We start from the raw sequence: 13,250 nt of genomic DNA on the forward strand, positions 1-13,250 counted from the left end.
GCGTTAAGAAATGGGTGGTGTGTTTTTCGGGAATATTGCATGCAGGGTCTTTTCCGTGAAGGTGGAAAATAAACTACAAAACATTTCAATCTAATCTGACGTTGCCTACGCGTCAGCCATGGGTTGGAGAAGTTTCCAAGTGAATGCAAAATGTGCTGACGTTAAAAAAAAAAAAAAAAAAACTGACAGAGAGATGTCATTTGTTGTAGTCAATGGCTTTATTTCATAATTGGGGATTTACACGTTGCACATACACAAACGATTTCATGTGTAGATTGGCACATGATCCTAAACTCTCAAAAGTGCTTAAATATTGACAAAATTACAATTGCACTTTCAACATAAACACGTATAATATTGAAAGAAGTCTCATCCTTTTCAGTCTTGCAAAACTACAACTTTTAGAATTTTTATTTTATTCTTGTTCAGGAAGAAGCTGAAGAGGGTGGAAATAGACAAATAAAGGTAAAGATAAGCCAATTCAATTGCTCCCACTTTGTATGTTTACAAAAAATCTGATTACAAAGGTTCGTTGTACTTTGCCAAATTGATATGGCGAAATTATCTTTCACTTGTAGATTTGTCCTTGTTTGTAGTTTGTGACATTTTCATGGCCTCTTCTCTCAAACAAACTCCTTTTGCTGGTGAAGTCCACATTTCTGACCTCCTGTAACACAAATATTGGAAGATTGTTGCTGATGTGCAATCCACTTTGAGTCCTTATTTTGTGTTTTGTTTTTTTCCAGTTACTTTCTCTACTATATACTATATTGTATATAGGTAATAGATTCCATTGTATTTCAGTGGCTGAGAATATCGACGGTACTTTTTGGACAAAAAGTGTCTCCTTTTCACTGATGTATTTTAATGTTGCTCACGCTTTTTACACCGAGTGTGAAAAATTCAAGAACCTCTACTTTAATTTTACCCTGACAATATGCTTTTGGGAAACCAACTCGTCTCTAAGTAAGTTTGTAAGACAGAAAGTTTTGTTGGTCCAGGTTTTAGGACTACATTAATGCTGTCTGTACATCTTTTTTTTTTTTTTCATTTGTTTGTGTTTTTGCTTAAAAGAGTAACACTGCCTCCTAGCGGCCATAGGCCAATCGGTTCCAAGTGCACTTTATTGCACAGATGCAGTCATGTTGCGATAGCTGATCGAACCGTGGGACTGGAGGTTGATCCGGTTGGGTTAGACTTGTCCAGCCAGCGGTTGATCCGATCCGACATTCCTGACGTGGAGCCCCGAAGTTCCTGAAGATTGAGGTGGATTAAATACTCATTCACTGCCAGTCCTCCACTTGAACGTGCATAATTGAATTCAACAAACGTCAACAGCAGTGAGTGAATCATTTTAAAGGCGGAGCTGAGACAAAAGATGCGAGGTGCACCCTTACGTGTTTGGAAGGGCTCAGTGGGCTGTCTCCCTGCGGTTCCTTCTCAAAGATGCACCTCTTCCTGGACACCTCATCCAGCAGGTACAAGGTACGCTGGCTCACATCGGGACATCTACCCGTTTCCGATTTCTGTGCAAATGTCAAATGAGATCACTGAAATATGTGCTTTATCAGAACACCTGATGGGTGGGTCGAGGAGACACAGACTGGACTCAAGTAAGAGTACTGTTACTTTAGAGTAATGTAACTCTTTTACAGACAAAAAGCATTCCTCCAAATTATTAGGGTAGTAGGATGGGGGAAATACCCCCCCCCCAAAAAAAAAAAAATACTCAGGAACTCAACTAAACTGCTAACTGCTGTCGCTAACTTTAAAGCAAATCATGAAAATCCACGGGACAAAAATATCAAAATGGCAATAAGCAAATTCATATATTGACAACCATCCATCTATTATCTACTGCTTTTCAGGGTCGAGTCGTGGGGGAGGTGGCTTCAGCAGAGATACCCAGACTTTACTTTTCCCTGCCACTTCTTCCAGCTCTTCCAGAGGGATCCCGAGGCGTTCCCAAACCAGCCGAGAGACATAGTCTCTCCAGCATGTCCTGGGTCATCCTCGGGGTCTCTTGTCCTGGTGGGACATGCCCGGAACGCCTCACCAGGGATGTGTCTGAGAGGCATCCGGATCAGATGCCCCAGCCACCTCATCTGGCTCCTCTCAATGCAGAGGAGCAGTGGCTCAACACTGAGCCCCTCCCGGATGACCAAGGTTCTTACCCTATCTCTAAGGGCGAGCTCGGACACCCTGCGGAGGAAACTCATTTCAGTCGCTTGTGTCCGGGATCTTGTTCTTTCGGTCACAACCCACAGCTCATGCCCAAAACACATGTAAACTGGTTGGGTGAACTCCCATGCACCCTCGAGGATCCTGCTGATGGTGTAGAACTGGTCCACTGTTCCATGGCCAGGACGAAAACCACATTGCTCCTCCTGAATCTGATATTCGAATTCTAGACGGACCTTCCTCTCCAGTACCCCTGAGTAGACCTTACCAGGGAGGCTGAGGAGTGTGAGGCCTCTGTAGTTGGAACACACCCTCCGGTCACCCTTCTTGAAAAGGAGGACCACCACCCCAGTCTGACAATCCAGAGGCACTGTCCCCGATGTCCATGCGATGTTCCAGAGGCGTGTCAACCAGGACAGCCCCACAACATCCAGAGCCTTTAGGAACTCCAAGCGAATCTCATCCATCCCCGGGGCCCTGCCACCAAGGAGCTTTTTAACCACCTCAGTGACCTCAACCCCAGAGATAGAAGAGCCTGCCTCAGAGCACACAGACTCAGCTTTCTCATGGGAAGGAGTGTTGTTGGAATTGAGGAAGTCTTCGAAGTATTCTCCCCACCGACTCACAGCATTCCTAATTGAGGTTAGCAGCACTCCGTCCCCACTATACACAGTGTTGACGGTGCAATGCTTCCCCCTTCTGAGACGCCAGACAGTGGGCCAGAATTTCCTCGAAGCCGTCCTGAAGTCGTTCTCCATGGCCTCACCGAACTTCTCCCACACACGGGTTTTTACCTCAGCGACCACTGAAGCTGCATTCCGCTTGGCCAGCCGGTACTTATCAGCTGCCTCGGCAGTTCCACAGGCCAGAAACGCCCGATGGGACTCCTTCTTCAGCTTGATAGCATCCGGGACATCGTCAACTCGGACCTGTCCCCCTACCTGCAGGCAGAGGGAGGCTACCCTCTCATCCACCGGGGTAAACCCCAACGTACAGGTCCTGAGGCAGGGGGCAATCAGTATACCCACACCTGCTCAGAGTCTCTCCCCATGGCCAACTCCAGAGTGGAACAGAGTCCAACCCCTCTCAAGAGGAGTGGTGCCAGAGCCCAAGCGGTGTGTAGAGGCGAGTCTGACTATACAGCATCTAGTCGGAACTTCTCGACCTCACGCACCAACTCGGGCTCCTTCCCTGCCAAAGAGGTGACATTCCAGGTCCCTAGAGCTAGTTTCTGTAGCCGGGGATCGGATCGCCAAGGTCCCCCGCCTTTGGCCACCGTCCAACTCACATCTCACCTGACCCCTATGGCTCCTCTCACAGGTGCATAAGTACCGATGGGGGACCCATTTTACCCTTTTGGGCTGGTGCCCGGCCGAGACCCATGGGTGCAGGCCTGGCCACCAGGCGCTCACCTTGGAACCCCCACCTCCAGTCCTGGATCCAGGGAGGCGGTGACCCGCATCCGGGCAAGGGAACCAAGATCCAATTTTTGTACTCATTATTGGAGTTTTAGAGTCGTACTTTGTCTGCTCCCTTACCTAGGACCTGTTTGCCATGGGTGACCCCACCAGGGGCATGAAGCCCCAGACAACTTAACTTCTTGGATCATCGAGACACACAAACCCCTCCACCACGATAAGGTGACGGCTCGAGGAGGGGTATTGACAACCATTTCACTTATATTGAAACAATATATTTAGTCTCTGTAACAACAAATGATCTTAAATTACTTTGTTCCCCTCCAGACCCGTGAAATAACACAATAGGCTCACGAGGCAGAGGCTAATTACGCAGTGTTTCTTGTTTTTACCATGTTTCACTTGGAAAAACCTTTCTGTGAGATGCTGGGGAGAAGTTCGTGTGCGGTCATGTGACTGCAACATTTCATTGGTCAAATTGGGGCCTGTCACAAGTACTTGAATTTGATTGGTGAAACAGACTCACGTGATAGCGTCCAAGACGGAAGTCTCAAACTACGGCCACAATGAAAAACAAGTGGAAGAAAAAGAAAATGAACAGAAACCTCATCAAACTTAAAACAAGTATGTTGCATTCAAGCACAATGCCAAGTACAATTCAAGCCCCCAAAAATATCTCAAGTAAATGAAATAGGGTAGCTTGACAACTGTCCTCTGCTGAAGACGAGATAATAAAATCACGACTGACCTGTGCAGCCTGGGCCAGCCTCGCCATTTTCTCCTGGATGGACCTCGATGAGACTCGTTGTACAGAGCTATGCCAAAATTTGGTACTAATGAGTTAAGCGGGGCACTTCAGGGTCTTTTTAAAAAATGCTCAGATTTAAAATGGACTCACTTCCTCTGGAAAGCTGGCGCTTCGTACTCATTGAGGGTTTCATTCTGATCCAAAAGGAAAGGACAGTACACCATCAAAATGGGACCTCACAATTTACACTCTGCGCAATGATATTGAGACATTTTCTCACTTCGCAGACAGCGACATACAGATACAATGAACCAGTACGGGCTTGCTCTAGCATCTTCGCTCAATGAATTTTTATTCACACTCTCAGAAGGTGGTTGTTATATCAATTGATCTCTCATCTATTTGATGCCAAAGGTGTTTGATGGGCTTCATATTCCACACTGAACTCATCCAAATAGGCCTTCTTTCATCTTAATTTATGCACCAGAGTGGTCATACTGACACATAAATGGCTTTCTAAAACTGGTCCCACAGTTGGAAATATCTTGGCAAGATAATAAAGATTCAAGAGGAACTGATTGAGATTTTGAAATGATTTTTGCTGCATTAAAATTGTCCCAATACCTTTGTACTCATTGTGTACTAAGTTGGAGTGTATTTACCTTCACTGTTTGGGATTCAAACTTTTTGGAGGCCACCCTGACACTTGCACTAAAACAGAAATAAAAACAATATAAAAAAAACCTCAACATTGGCCAAAATTCAGTTGTAAAGTATTTTCTGACCTCCTCTGCAATGGTGAAGTCTCCTCGTTCTTCCTTATCATCTGTAGACCGAGCATACGGAATACGGTTTAGCACTAATGTTGTCATTTTGTGGATTTCATCATGTGACATGTCAAGCATGAATTGATATCAAGACACTGGGCGCTCCAGTGGTGTGATGTGCATTTACCCGAAAAGATACGGTCCTGGAGCTCTTCCTGATTAAGAGAGGTTTGGTCGTTTGCTCGCTGTTATTGTTGCTCGAAGAGCTCATCGCACTTGTCTGAGAAATTGTACAACAAAAGATAATACCAGAGCGGATTGAGAATATTCACCGAGGATCTGAAGGCAGTCAGTTTCAATCACCGTGCCACACAGGAGATCAGCCGTCCTTTTTTAAAAAAATTTATTCACTGCAAATCATCTTTCCCAATCTACTGTTCATCCATCCCAGTTTTTCAATGCTCCTCCACTAGATGGCAGAGCTGTTGAAGCGCTATGTCTTCAATGCCTCTGAATAGATCTTCTCTGTGTTCAAATAAACGTGCCCAGATTGATGAAAGAGTGAGAAAGATTTGCTAGTTTCTAATGTAAAATAATTGTGTGTGTGTGTGCGTGTTTGTGTAGTAGTAGTAGTAGTAGTAGTACCTCTGGTGTGTGTCCATTGGGAATGGGACTCCTGGGTCCTTTAGGGGAGAGGCTACTGCAAGGTGAGAAGCAGTGTTCCCGAGGTGACCTGGGGGTCATCGGAGAGAGGGGACTCACAGGAGTTGTCTGCCCGCTCGCAGAAGGGCTCTTGTCCAGAGAGATGGAAACCGAACTACAACCGCACAAACACAAGTGGGAAAACATGATGAAGCAACAGCTCCCTTCTCACCAATGTGGTTTCTGAAAATCTATATTTCAAATGAAGTGATCTGTCTTAGTATTGTTTTTTTTTTTTTTACAATTTTTGTTTGAAAGAAATCCCTCAGATTATTGGTCAATTCATGGATCAAACACCTGTTGGGAATTTTATGGTTCAGCTACTTATTTGAGAACAAATTGGATAAAAACAGTTGGGCACTGATAAGTTTAAAGTGCCACCGACATTCCTTTATACATTTTAAAATAGATATTGTTATGAAAACTACATATAATATTATTATTATAGATGTTCTCATTTTTCCAACGCCCCTTCTGACACTGAAGCTCTTTTCGAAGAAGAGAACATCTCACAATTGAGTGAAGTGACCGGGACAATGTTACCCGAACGTTTACAGCCATATTTAGATGATATGCGACTCACTTCTAACTAACAACAGACTCCCCGATAGATGGACGAGGAAGCTAATGAAATATTAAAAATAACAGGCCTATAATTGTTCAATTTCCTAAGTCTTGTGTATGTAGTGTACTCAGGAGGACCCATGACTGGCGAAGTCAGTACGTTAGGGGTGCACAGACACCGGTGGACCGTGGGGGGAAGATCTCCTTTCTCTTCCTTGCCCAATCCACCTTTGCATCGGGGATAACACTGGCGAACAACAACAATGCCAGCGAACAACAACAACGCCGGCAAACAACATCAACGCTGGCGAACAACAACGCCGCGGCCACCCACATCGACATATTTAGCACCCCTGACTTACGTACTTTATGAAGTTATTATGACCTTTTGTTACGTTCTGAGACGAAGGATTACGTTGTCGGACGCGGATGGAGCTTTTTATGATTGCTGCTTTCGGAGAAGTTGTTCGAGTTTGGTGACTATACATCTAGTTAGCTAGTTAGCACGTGTTACACGCTACTAAACTTTCTATCTTTGTACTTCTCTTTTATAGTTTTCTGTTGTATTGTATTGTGTGTGTGATTAAATTGTCTTAAACGCAATACAAGTGCTTTGTTATATGTTGTCGGTTTGACCAAGGAGATTTATTCTAAATTCACATGCGGCATATGTTATAAACTGTGAGACAAATTTGTCCCCCCCCAACTATAATTTTTTTGAATCGCTCCATACACACACCTAACTGTCATTTGGAACCCACAAAGCTCTCATCCTTTGAACCTTTGGTCTTTTGGAAACGCGTGAAGTGTAAATCTATCCTCCTGAGTGTTCGAGCAATAGCCAGCAATACAATGAGATGACATTTTGGCTAACATGCAGGAAAAAACAGCTACTTTCCTGCTGGTAAAACTGGTATAAGCACATGAAGCCGCCAGTGTGGGTGTCTGGAAAAAAAAAACACTTCCTGCTTCTTCTCCAAAACGAATGCCTCGGGAGGATTTTCATGGCGGGAGATACAAAAATCCAAATACGACAACGTCATGACGTGTTGTGAAAAAAACGGATGGGTCCATTCCGGCTGCCTTTTTTTTTTTTTTCATTAAAAACAGAATAAAAATCATGCTTTACGTGTCAGTGGCACTTTAAAGACAATCAAATTAAGTTCACGCTTAAAGGTTATGTTGTATTTTAGGTTTGTGATTAGTGTAGCAGTACTATTACCATTTTCAGTGCATAATTTCTTTGTCATCATCTGTTCTGATGTGCTTTCACACCCAGAATACTTCTCAGAAAATGAACACCACTAATGGAAAAATAGTGCTTGTCAACCTGACAAACTTCCGCGTTGGGTTGGATGGTTGTCTGCAAAGGGCATCTTTCTCCGATGATTCTTCATTTTCTTGCTGATAAAGAGACACACCGTAAACAGTATCAACACAAAGCCGCCACATACACACCTCCAGTTATGTAACATCCTCGGGGTGCTGCGTCACTTGATAAGTCAGTCGCATGTTATAAAAGTTAATTATAAAAATCTGGGGGGGGGTCACTTGATTGATGTAACATTGATATAGGGAAAGGATCTGGCTTATATAATAGGTTTGATTGCTGTCGTGAAAGACAACATGTTACCTGTCCAAGTCCGAGGATTGTTTTTGTTTGTTAAAATTCAAAGAGAGAAAACTATTTTTGTAGAATTCTGCTCTCACAACTAGCCGCAGACAGCTTGGGGAAGCTCTTCTCTTTTTTTTTTTTTTTATGGGCAAAAAAACAAATGTGCCCACTCATGCAAGGAATGCTTTGATGAGTTTGGAACAGAGCTGGTATTAGTGGCCCAGCCACTGCTGACCTTATAAATGTATAATTGGAAGGAAAGGAATCCCAACCACACAGCAACAATGTTGTACAGTATTGCTAGAGTGTCAGAGAAGTGGAAGCTGTTGATTTCCCTCAATTGTTTGATTTTGCCCACAAGGTGGGATTTTTACTTTTCTGGTTGCTTTTTGTGCTCCCCTGGCTGAGTTGTTGGGAAATGTGGAAGATGATTAACATGACTCCGTGTGGGGCAACATCTGATTGTAGGTCGTGTGGCGTAACGCCAACTCAGCCTCCTTGGTGCTCATCTGTGTACAAATATCATGACCTTGTACAGAGATGTCGTTTTTTTTTTTTAATTATTTTGTGATGGACTCCTCAACTATTTGTTGGAAAATTGATCTCTTCGGACATAAGATGGTGCCAAAGCCCTGGCTAATAGGATAGTAATTGGTATCAAGGAAGTATGTTGGAGTGTTGCTCTCGACCGAAAGACAAAGAACTTTGGGGGCTTTCAACTTAACTGGTTGCCCTGGCAGGTTAAGTTCACCTGTTTCCCCACTGAAAAAAAACTGTCATTGTACAGAAAGTTCCGGATGCATTATTTGGTGCCTCCTGGAGGGAAGGGTCTTCTGAGAGCTACCAGGAACTCTTTGAGGGGACGGGCTGTGCTGACAAATGCCATATTTTTATGATGTGGAAATGCGACATTCACGCCATTTATTTTTGAATGAATACATTTGGACTCCCACATACATGCAGAGAATTTTTATTCCCTGAACTTCTTTTGTATTTTTTTTCTTTCTACTTTTTTTTTCCTTTTATTTGAGGGACCCAAAGCCCAAAACACAAATCCGAGGTCTATCCCCACTTCTCCTCACTTCTTCAACCTTCAAGATTTTTTAGGGGTTTTAAAAAAAATATCGGGAGACTTTCACTATTCGCAGTGCGGCCCGGTCTATAACCAGTGTGACTAACAGGGGTCTGCTTTTGTCTACTATTGTGATCGTAAGGAAGCACTGCAGGGCATGTAAAATGCAACAGAAGAGTCTCCGCTAGGATGAAGGGCAAAGTTTATAAAACAGTGGTGAGGCCGGCCATGATGTACGGATTAGAGACAGTGGCACTGAAGAGACAGCAGGAAGCGGAACTAGAGATAGCACAAATGAAGATGCTGAGGTTCTTCCTTGGAGTGAACAGGTTGGATAGGATTACAAACGAGCTCATTAGAGGGACAGCTAAAGTTGGATGTTTTGGAGACAAGGTTAGAGAGACTTAGATGGTTTGGACATGTTCAGAGACAGCTTATGTGTCGTGACAAACACACTCCTATACTTGTTCAAGAGAGCAAGGGTTCACCTGTTGTGGCTGATTTTTGGTGGATTTCTCCTGCTCCGCAGTTAGCTCCTCCCTGTCTCCTTCTCTTCCTCCTTCTCTGCGAGACTCAACGTCATCCTCGTTGACCCCCTTCTGGCATGTTCGCGACTCCATGTGTCTCATCCTGCGCCGCTCATCTCTCACCCGCAGCATCTCCATGAAGTCCAGCGGTATCTGCTCCGTACTAGAAATAAAGGACTTGCGTGCATGAGATGCGTATGAGGTCTTGCACGCCTCATGAGAATGTTGACACGCTGTCAAGCTCAGTGTTCTCCAAACATTCAGCTGCTTTTGACAAATTCCAAATTGCCACGCATTATGTCAGTTTGGGGTGCACCTGACGCATTCCCGTGGGGCAAAGGTGTTCAACTGCTACTTCTCTTTTGTCTCTGGAAAAGCCAATTGCCACCATTGTGGCATTTTCTTTTAGGTGAACTTTAACCTGCTGGAGTCCTGAGAGGTTTCAGGTGGGTGGGCAGCTCCCTGGTCACTCGCGGGCGTGTCAACGGGCGCTGCTGCGCAGAAGTTGCTGTCGGTGTCATTGCTTGAGCTCTTCACCCTCCTCCTCCTCTCCCTCTCCACCTCCTCCTCGTCCTCCATTGTCCACTGGCGCGCCAAACTGAGGGCATAGTGCACCACACATCCGCTTGTAAAAGCAAACAGCTAGTCTCGTATCAATCATAACATAGTGACATCTAGCATAATCAATGTACGATAGAGGCTGGAAAGAGACGGTTACATTTTGAGTAACCGTTAGTTCAAACCTGCTTTACTTGTCAAACAAGGTCTGAGCCACTTCATATCAAATGTTGTGTATGGAAAATATATGCCTGAAGTCTGTTTCAAAATCCTGAAGAGGGGTGAGTTTCCATTTGTCAGAATATGCAAATTGTGGTTTACAACCTAAAAAAAATTGCGAACGGCTGTTCTAACTTTAAGAAACACAAATAGGACAGTGCAAGAATTGCTGTGATGTGGCTGTTGCAATTGTTTGCGTCACAAATTTATTAGACCGTAGATATACTGTACGTAAGTTGTTTGAATACATAATCTTTGCATTTCACTGAACTGTCTACATTTTATCATTTTGAACAGGAGGGAGGAATTTTGAACTGAATTAACCTTTTCATAGTAAAATTTGAGAAATCACATACATGATCAATCAAGCACGAAACCTAATGTTTCCATTCAGAAATGCAAGCAAATCACTGCCATTGGACAACTTAATCATTAAATCAACACTTTTGTCTTTTTGGGGGTTCATTTGAAATCTCACGAATAATTATATTTTAAAATGAAAACAAATTTTAGTTAAAGCGATTTGACATACTAGTGTAGTTGCAGAAACAAGCAAAATAATGCTGTTAATTTAGGGCAGCTGTGGTGCTGTGTTATATTTTTTACACGCATAGGGGTCACCCAGATAACCCGCCTAAGACCATAAGAGTGTACTGTCCTGAAATAACATTTTTAAAAAAACACTCAGGAGTGATAGGAAATTATGATTTCCTAGTAACGTCGTTGACGTTATCATATTAAAATGTAAAGAGACACATTTATGTAAAGTGTTTCATATTTTCCCCTTCCTGTGGTGAGAAATCATTATCAGTGTCAACACATTAAATATAATTGATTATTAATAATAATGAACAGAAATTTGAGAAAATCTGTTGTTTTAGATATGTGTATCAAACTGGAAGCCCTTCACATTAGCCAGTACCCTAAGAAGGAGCTCTCAGTTTCTGAATAGTTGGTGACCCTAAAACTTTTAGCAGTATCAAGTTAAGTGAAAAGTCTGAGTTAAATTGCCTAACATGTTTTGTCAGCACAATGCGCTCTCTTTCAGAAAATGAGACTCACCTGGACAATGTGGACCAGTTTCTCCGACCGACGGACATGCTGGACGGGAAGTGCGTCGCGGTCTACTGTTCTGGGTCTGCAGGGCAGCTGACAGACGCTTGGAGGGCGGTGGCCAGATCACAGCACTAAACAGTCCACCTTTACCCTGTTCGCTGAGGTGTCACATAACCACAAAGGTGAGTTACCCACCTGAGAGAGAGAGAGAGAGAGAGAGAGAGAGAGAGAGAGAGAGTCAACATTCAACTCTTTCGTTTTCAGGCCCCAGAATTAAACAATAACTGAATGGAAATGACGCAACAGCAGGTAGTGATTGTTCAACTACTTATCAGCTATTTTGCAGCTTTCCCGTGCATGATTGTGCCGTAAAATGCTGTACAACATATAAGCAACATTTTTTCACTCAAACTCAAACCTTGAAATGATTTTCAATACCGCTTATCCTGTTCATGGTACCCAGTTAATCACAAGGAAAAGCCTGAGTGGGGAATGCTCAATGCAAGCTACACAGGGGTCAACTTTGTGAAGCACTACACTAGTCATACTGCAGCAGTTTTCAGCAGGTTTCACTGGCAAACAGTCAAGTCTTGCAGCACCACAGTCCCATCTTCATTTTCCTCGACTTTACATTCTGACGTATAGTTGGAAGGTTATGTACTGCTTTCATCCTTTATTTAACTGAATTGTCTTAGCAGTATAAGACAAAATGTTATGTCATCATATCAGAATTAGAGCAAAGCCATGCTTTGACGTCGGATAAATCGAGTCCCTCTGGTGTCCAACGGGAAACAGGAAACAATACTCCGTTTATGGCTGGGATAAGCTCCAGCACTCCTGCGACCCTTGTGGGGATAAGCGTCTTGGAAAATGGATGGATTGTTTTAACATGAACCCCCACAAATTTGAACTTTTTTTGTTCTTTTTTTCCTGCAAAACTGTTTCCATGCCTGCGGGAAATGACTGGCTATGCACTAGTGATCGATGGAATACATAAAAACTCTTTTCAAGTAATGCAGCATTTTTACGCCAAGTCCTACTAGATTCTAAAATTTTAAGCAATTAAATTTAGAATCAAGGAATATATTTGTCACTAGTACATCAGGTAGTACTGTTTTAAAATAGAGAGGGAGTCATGACAAAAGACAAGCTAACAGTAGGTGTCCAGTTGGGTGTGGGAGTCCTTGTCTTGTTTGCTCTTCTGTATCCTCACTCATCCCTGAAGCCGTTAATTCTGACTCCGCCCCAGTTTTCATCCACTCGTGCACCTCACCGCGTTTTTCGTGATGCAATATGAAGTGTTGTGGTATCCTGTCATGGCTCCCACGTGTATGGACGGCAGATGAAGTGGAACCTGAATTGTAAACTGCACAATTACGCGGTCGATTACAGTATCTGGAAGATTATTATTATTTTTTTTTTTTTTTGCTGTGGTCTGATTATGTTGCCATTTGAAAGGTACACCTCTCATTTGTTCAGTTTGCCAAGAGTCCTAGCCTGTTTGTCGGTTGACTCATTCGTTAGGAGGAATCTGCAAAAGCATTTGAACCTATTGGAACAATAGTGATGGCACACGGCCAGATCCAGCAGATGAAGCTGCAGTGAAAAAAAAGTTTGCTTATTTGTAAAGTGACCTACGATCCTTCGTGAATGTCTTCAATTGCCTGGATAACACAGGCATGCATTGTATTGTTTGGGCTTGGCTGGTCTGTGCTAATGCAACAAAAAAATGCGTGTGCTACGAGTTGCAGTTAAAATAATAATCGTCAAGCACTTTTCTGAAATCCCAGTGCTCATGTGGACATGGAAGAAAGCCGAGCCAT

General features: G+C 43.4%; 1 protein-coding gene across 1 annotated transcript; it reads right to left on the minus strand.

The window, feature by feature from the left end:
* Positions 1–208: 208 nt before the first annotated feature.
* On the minus strand, positions 209–11,603 carry lad1 (ladinin). Its single transcript, XM_061812877.1, has 13 exons — positions 11,434–11,603; positions 10,016–10,192; positions 9,556–9,757; positions 7,711–7,784; positions 5,760–5,931; positions 5,302–5,394; positions 5,133–5,173; positions 5,010–5,058; positions 4,498–4,541; positions 4,348–4,414; positions 1,398–1,526; positions 1,165–1,254; positions 209–667 (listed from the first exon to the last, which is right to left on the minus strand). The coding sequence occupies exons 1-13, from the start codon at positions 11,469–11,471 to the stop codon at positions 569–571; spliced, it is 1,275 nt and encodes a 424-aa protein (XP_061668861.1). The 5' UTR covers positions 11,472–11,603; the 3' UTR covers positions 209–568.
* Positions 11,604–13,250: the final 1,647 nt, after the last annotated feature.

This window comes from Syngnathoides biaculeatus, chromosome 2 (assembly GCF_019802595.1).
Source record: "Syngnathoides biaculeatus isolate LvHL_M chromosome 2, ASM1980259v1, whole genome shotgun sequence".
NCBI lineage: Eukaryota > Metazoa > Chordata > Actinopteri > Syngnathiformes > Syngnathidae > Syngnathoides > Syngnathoides biaculeatus.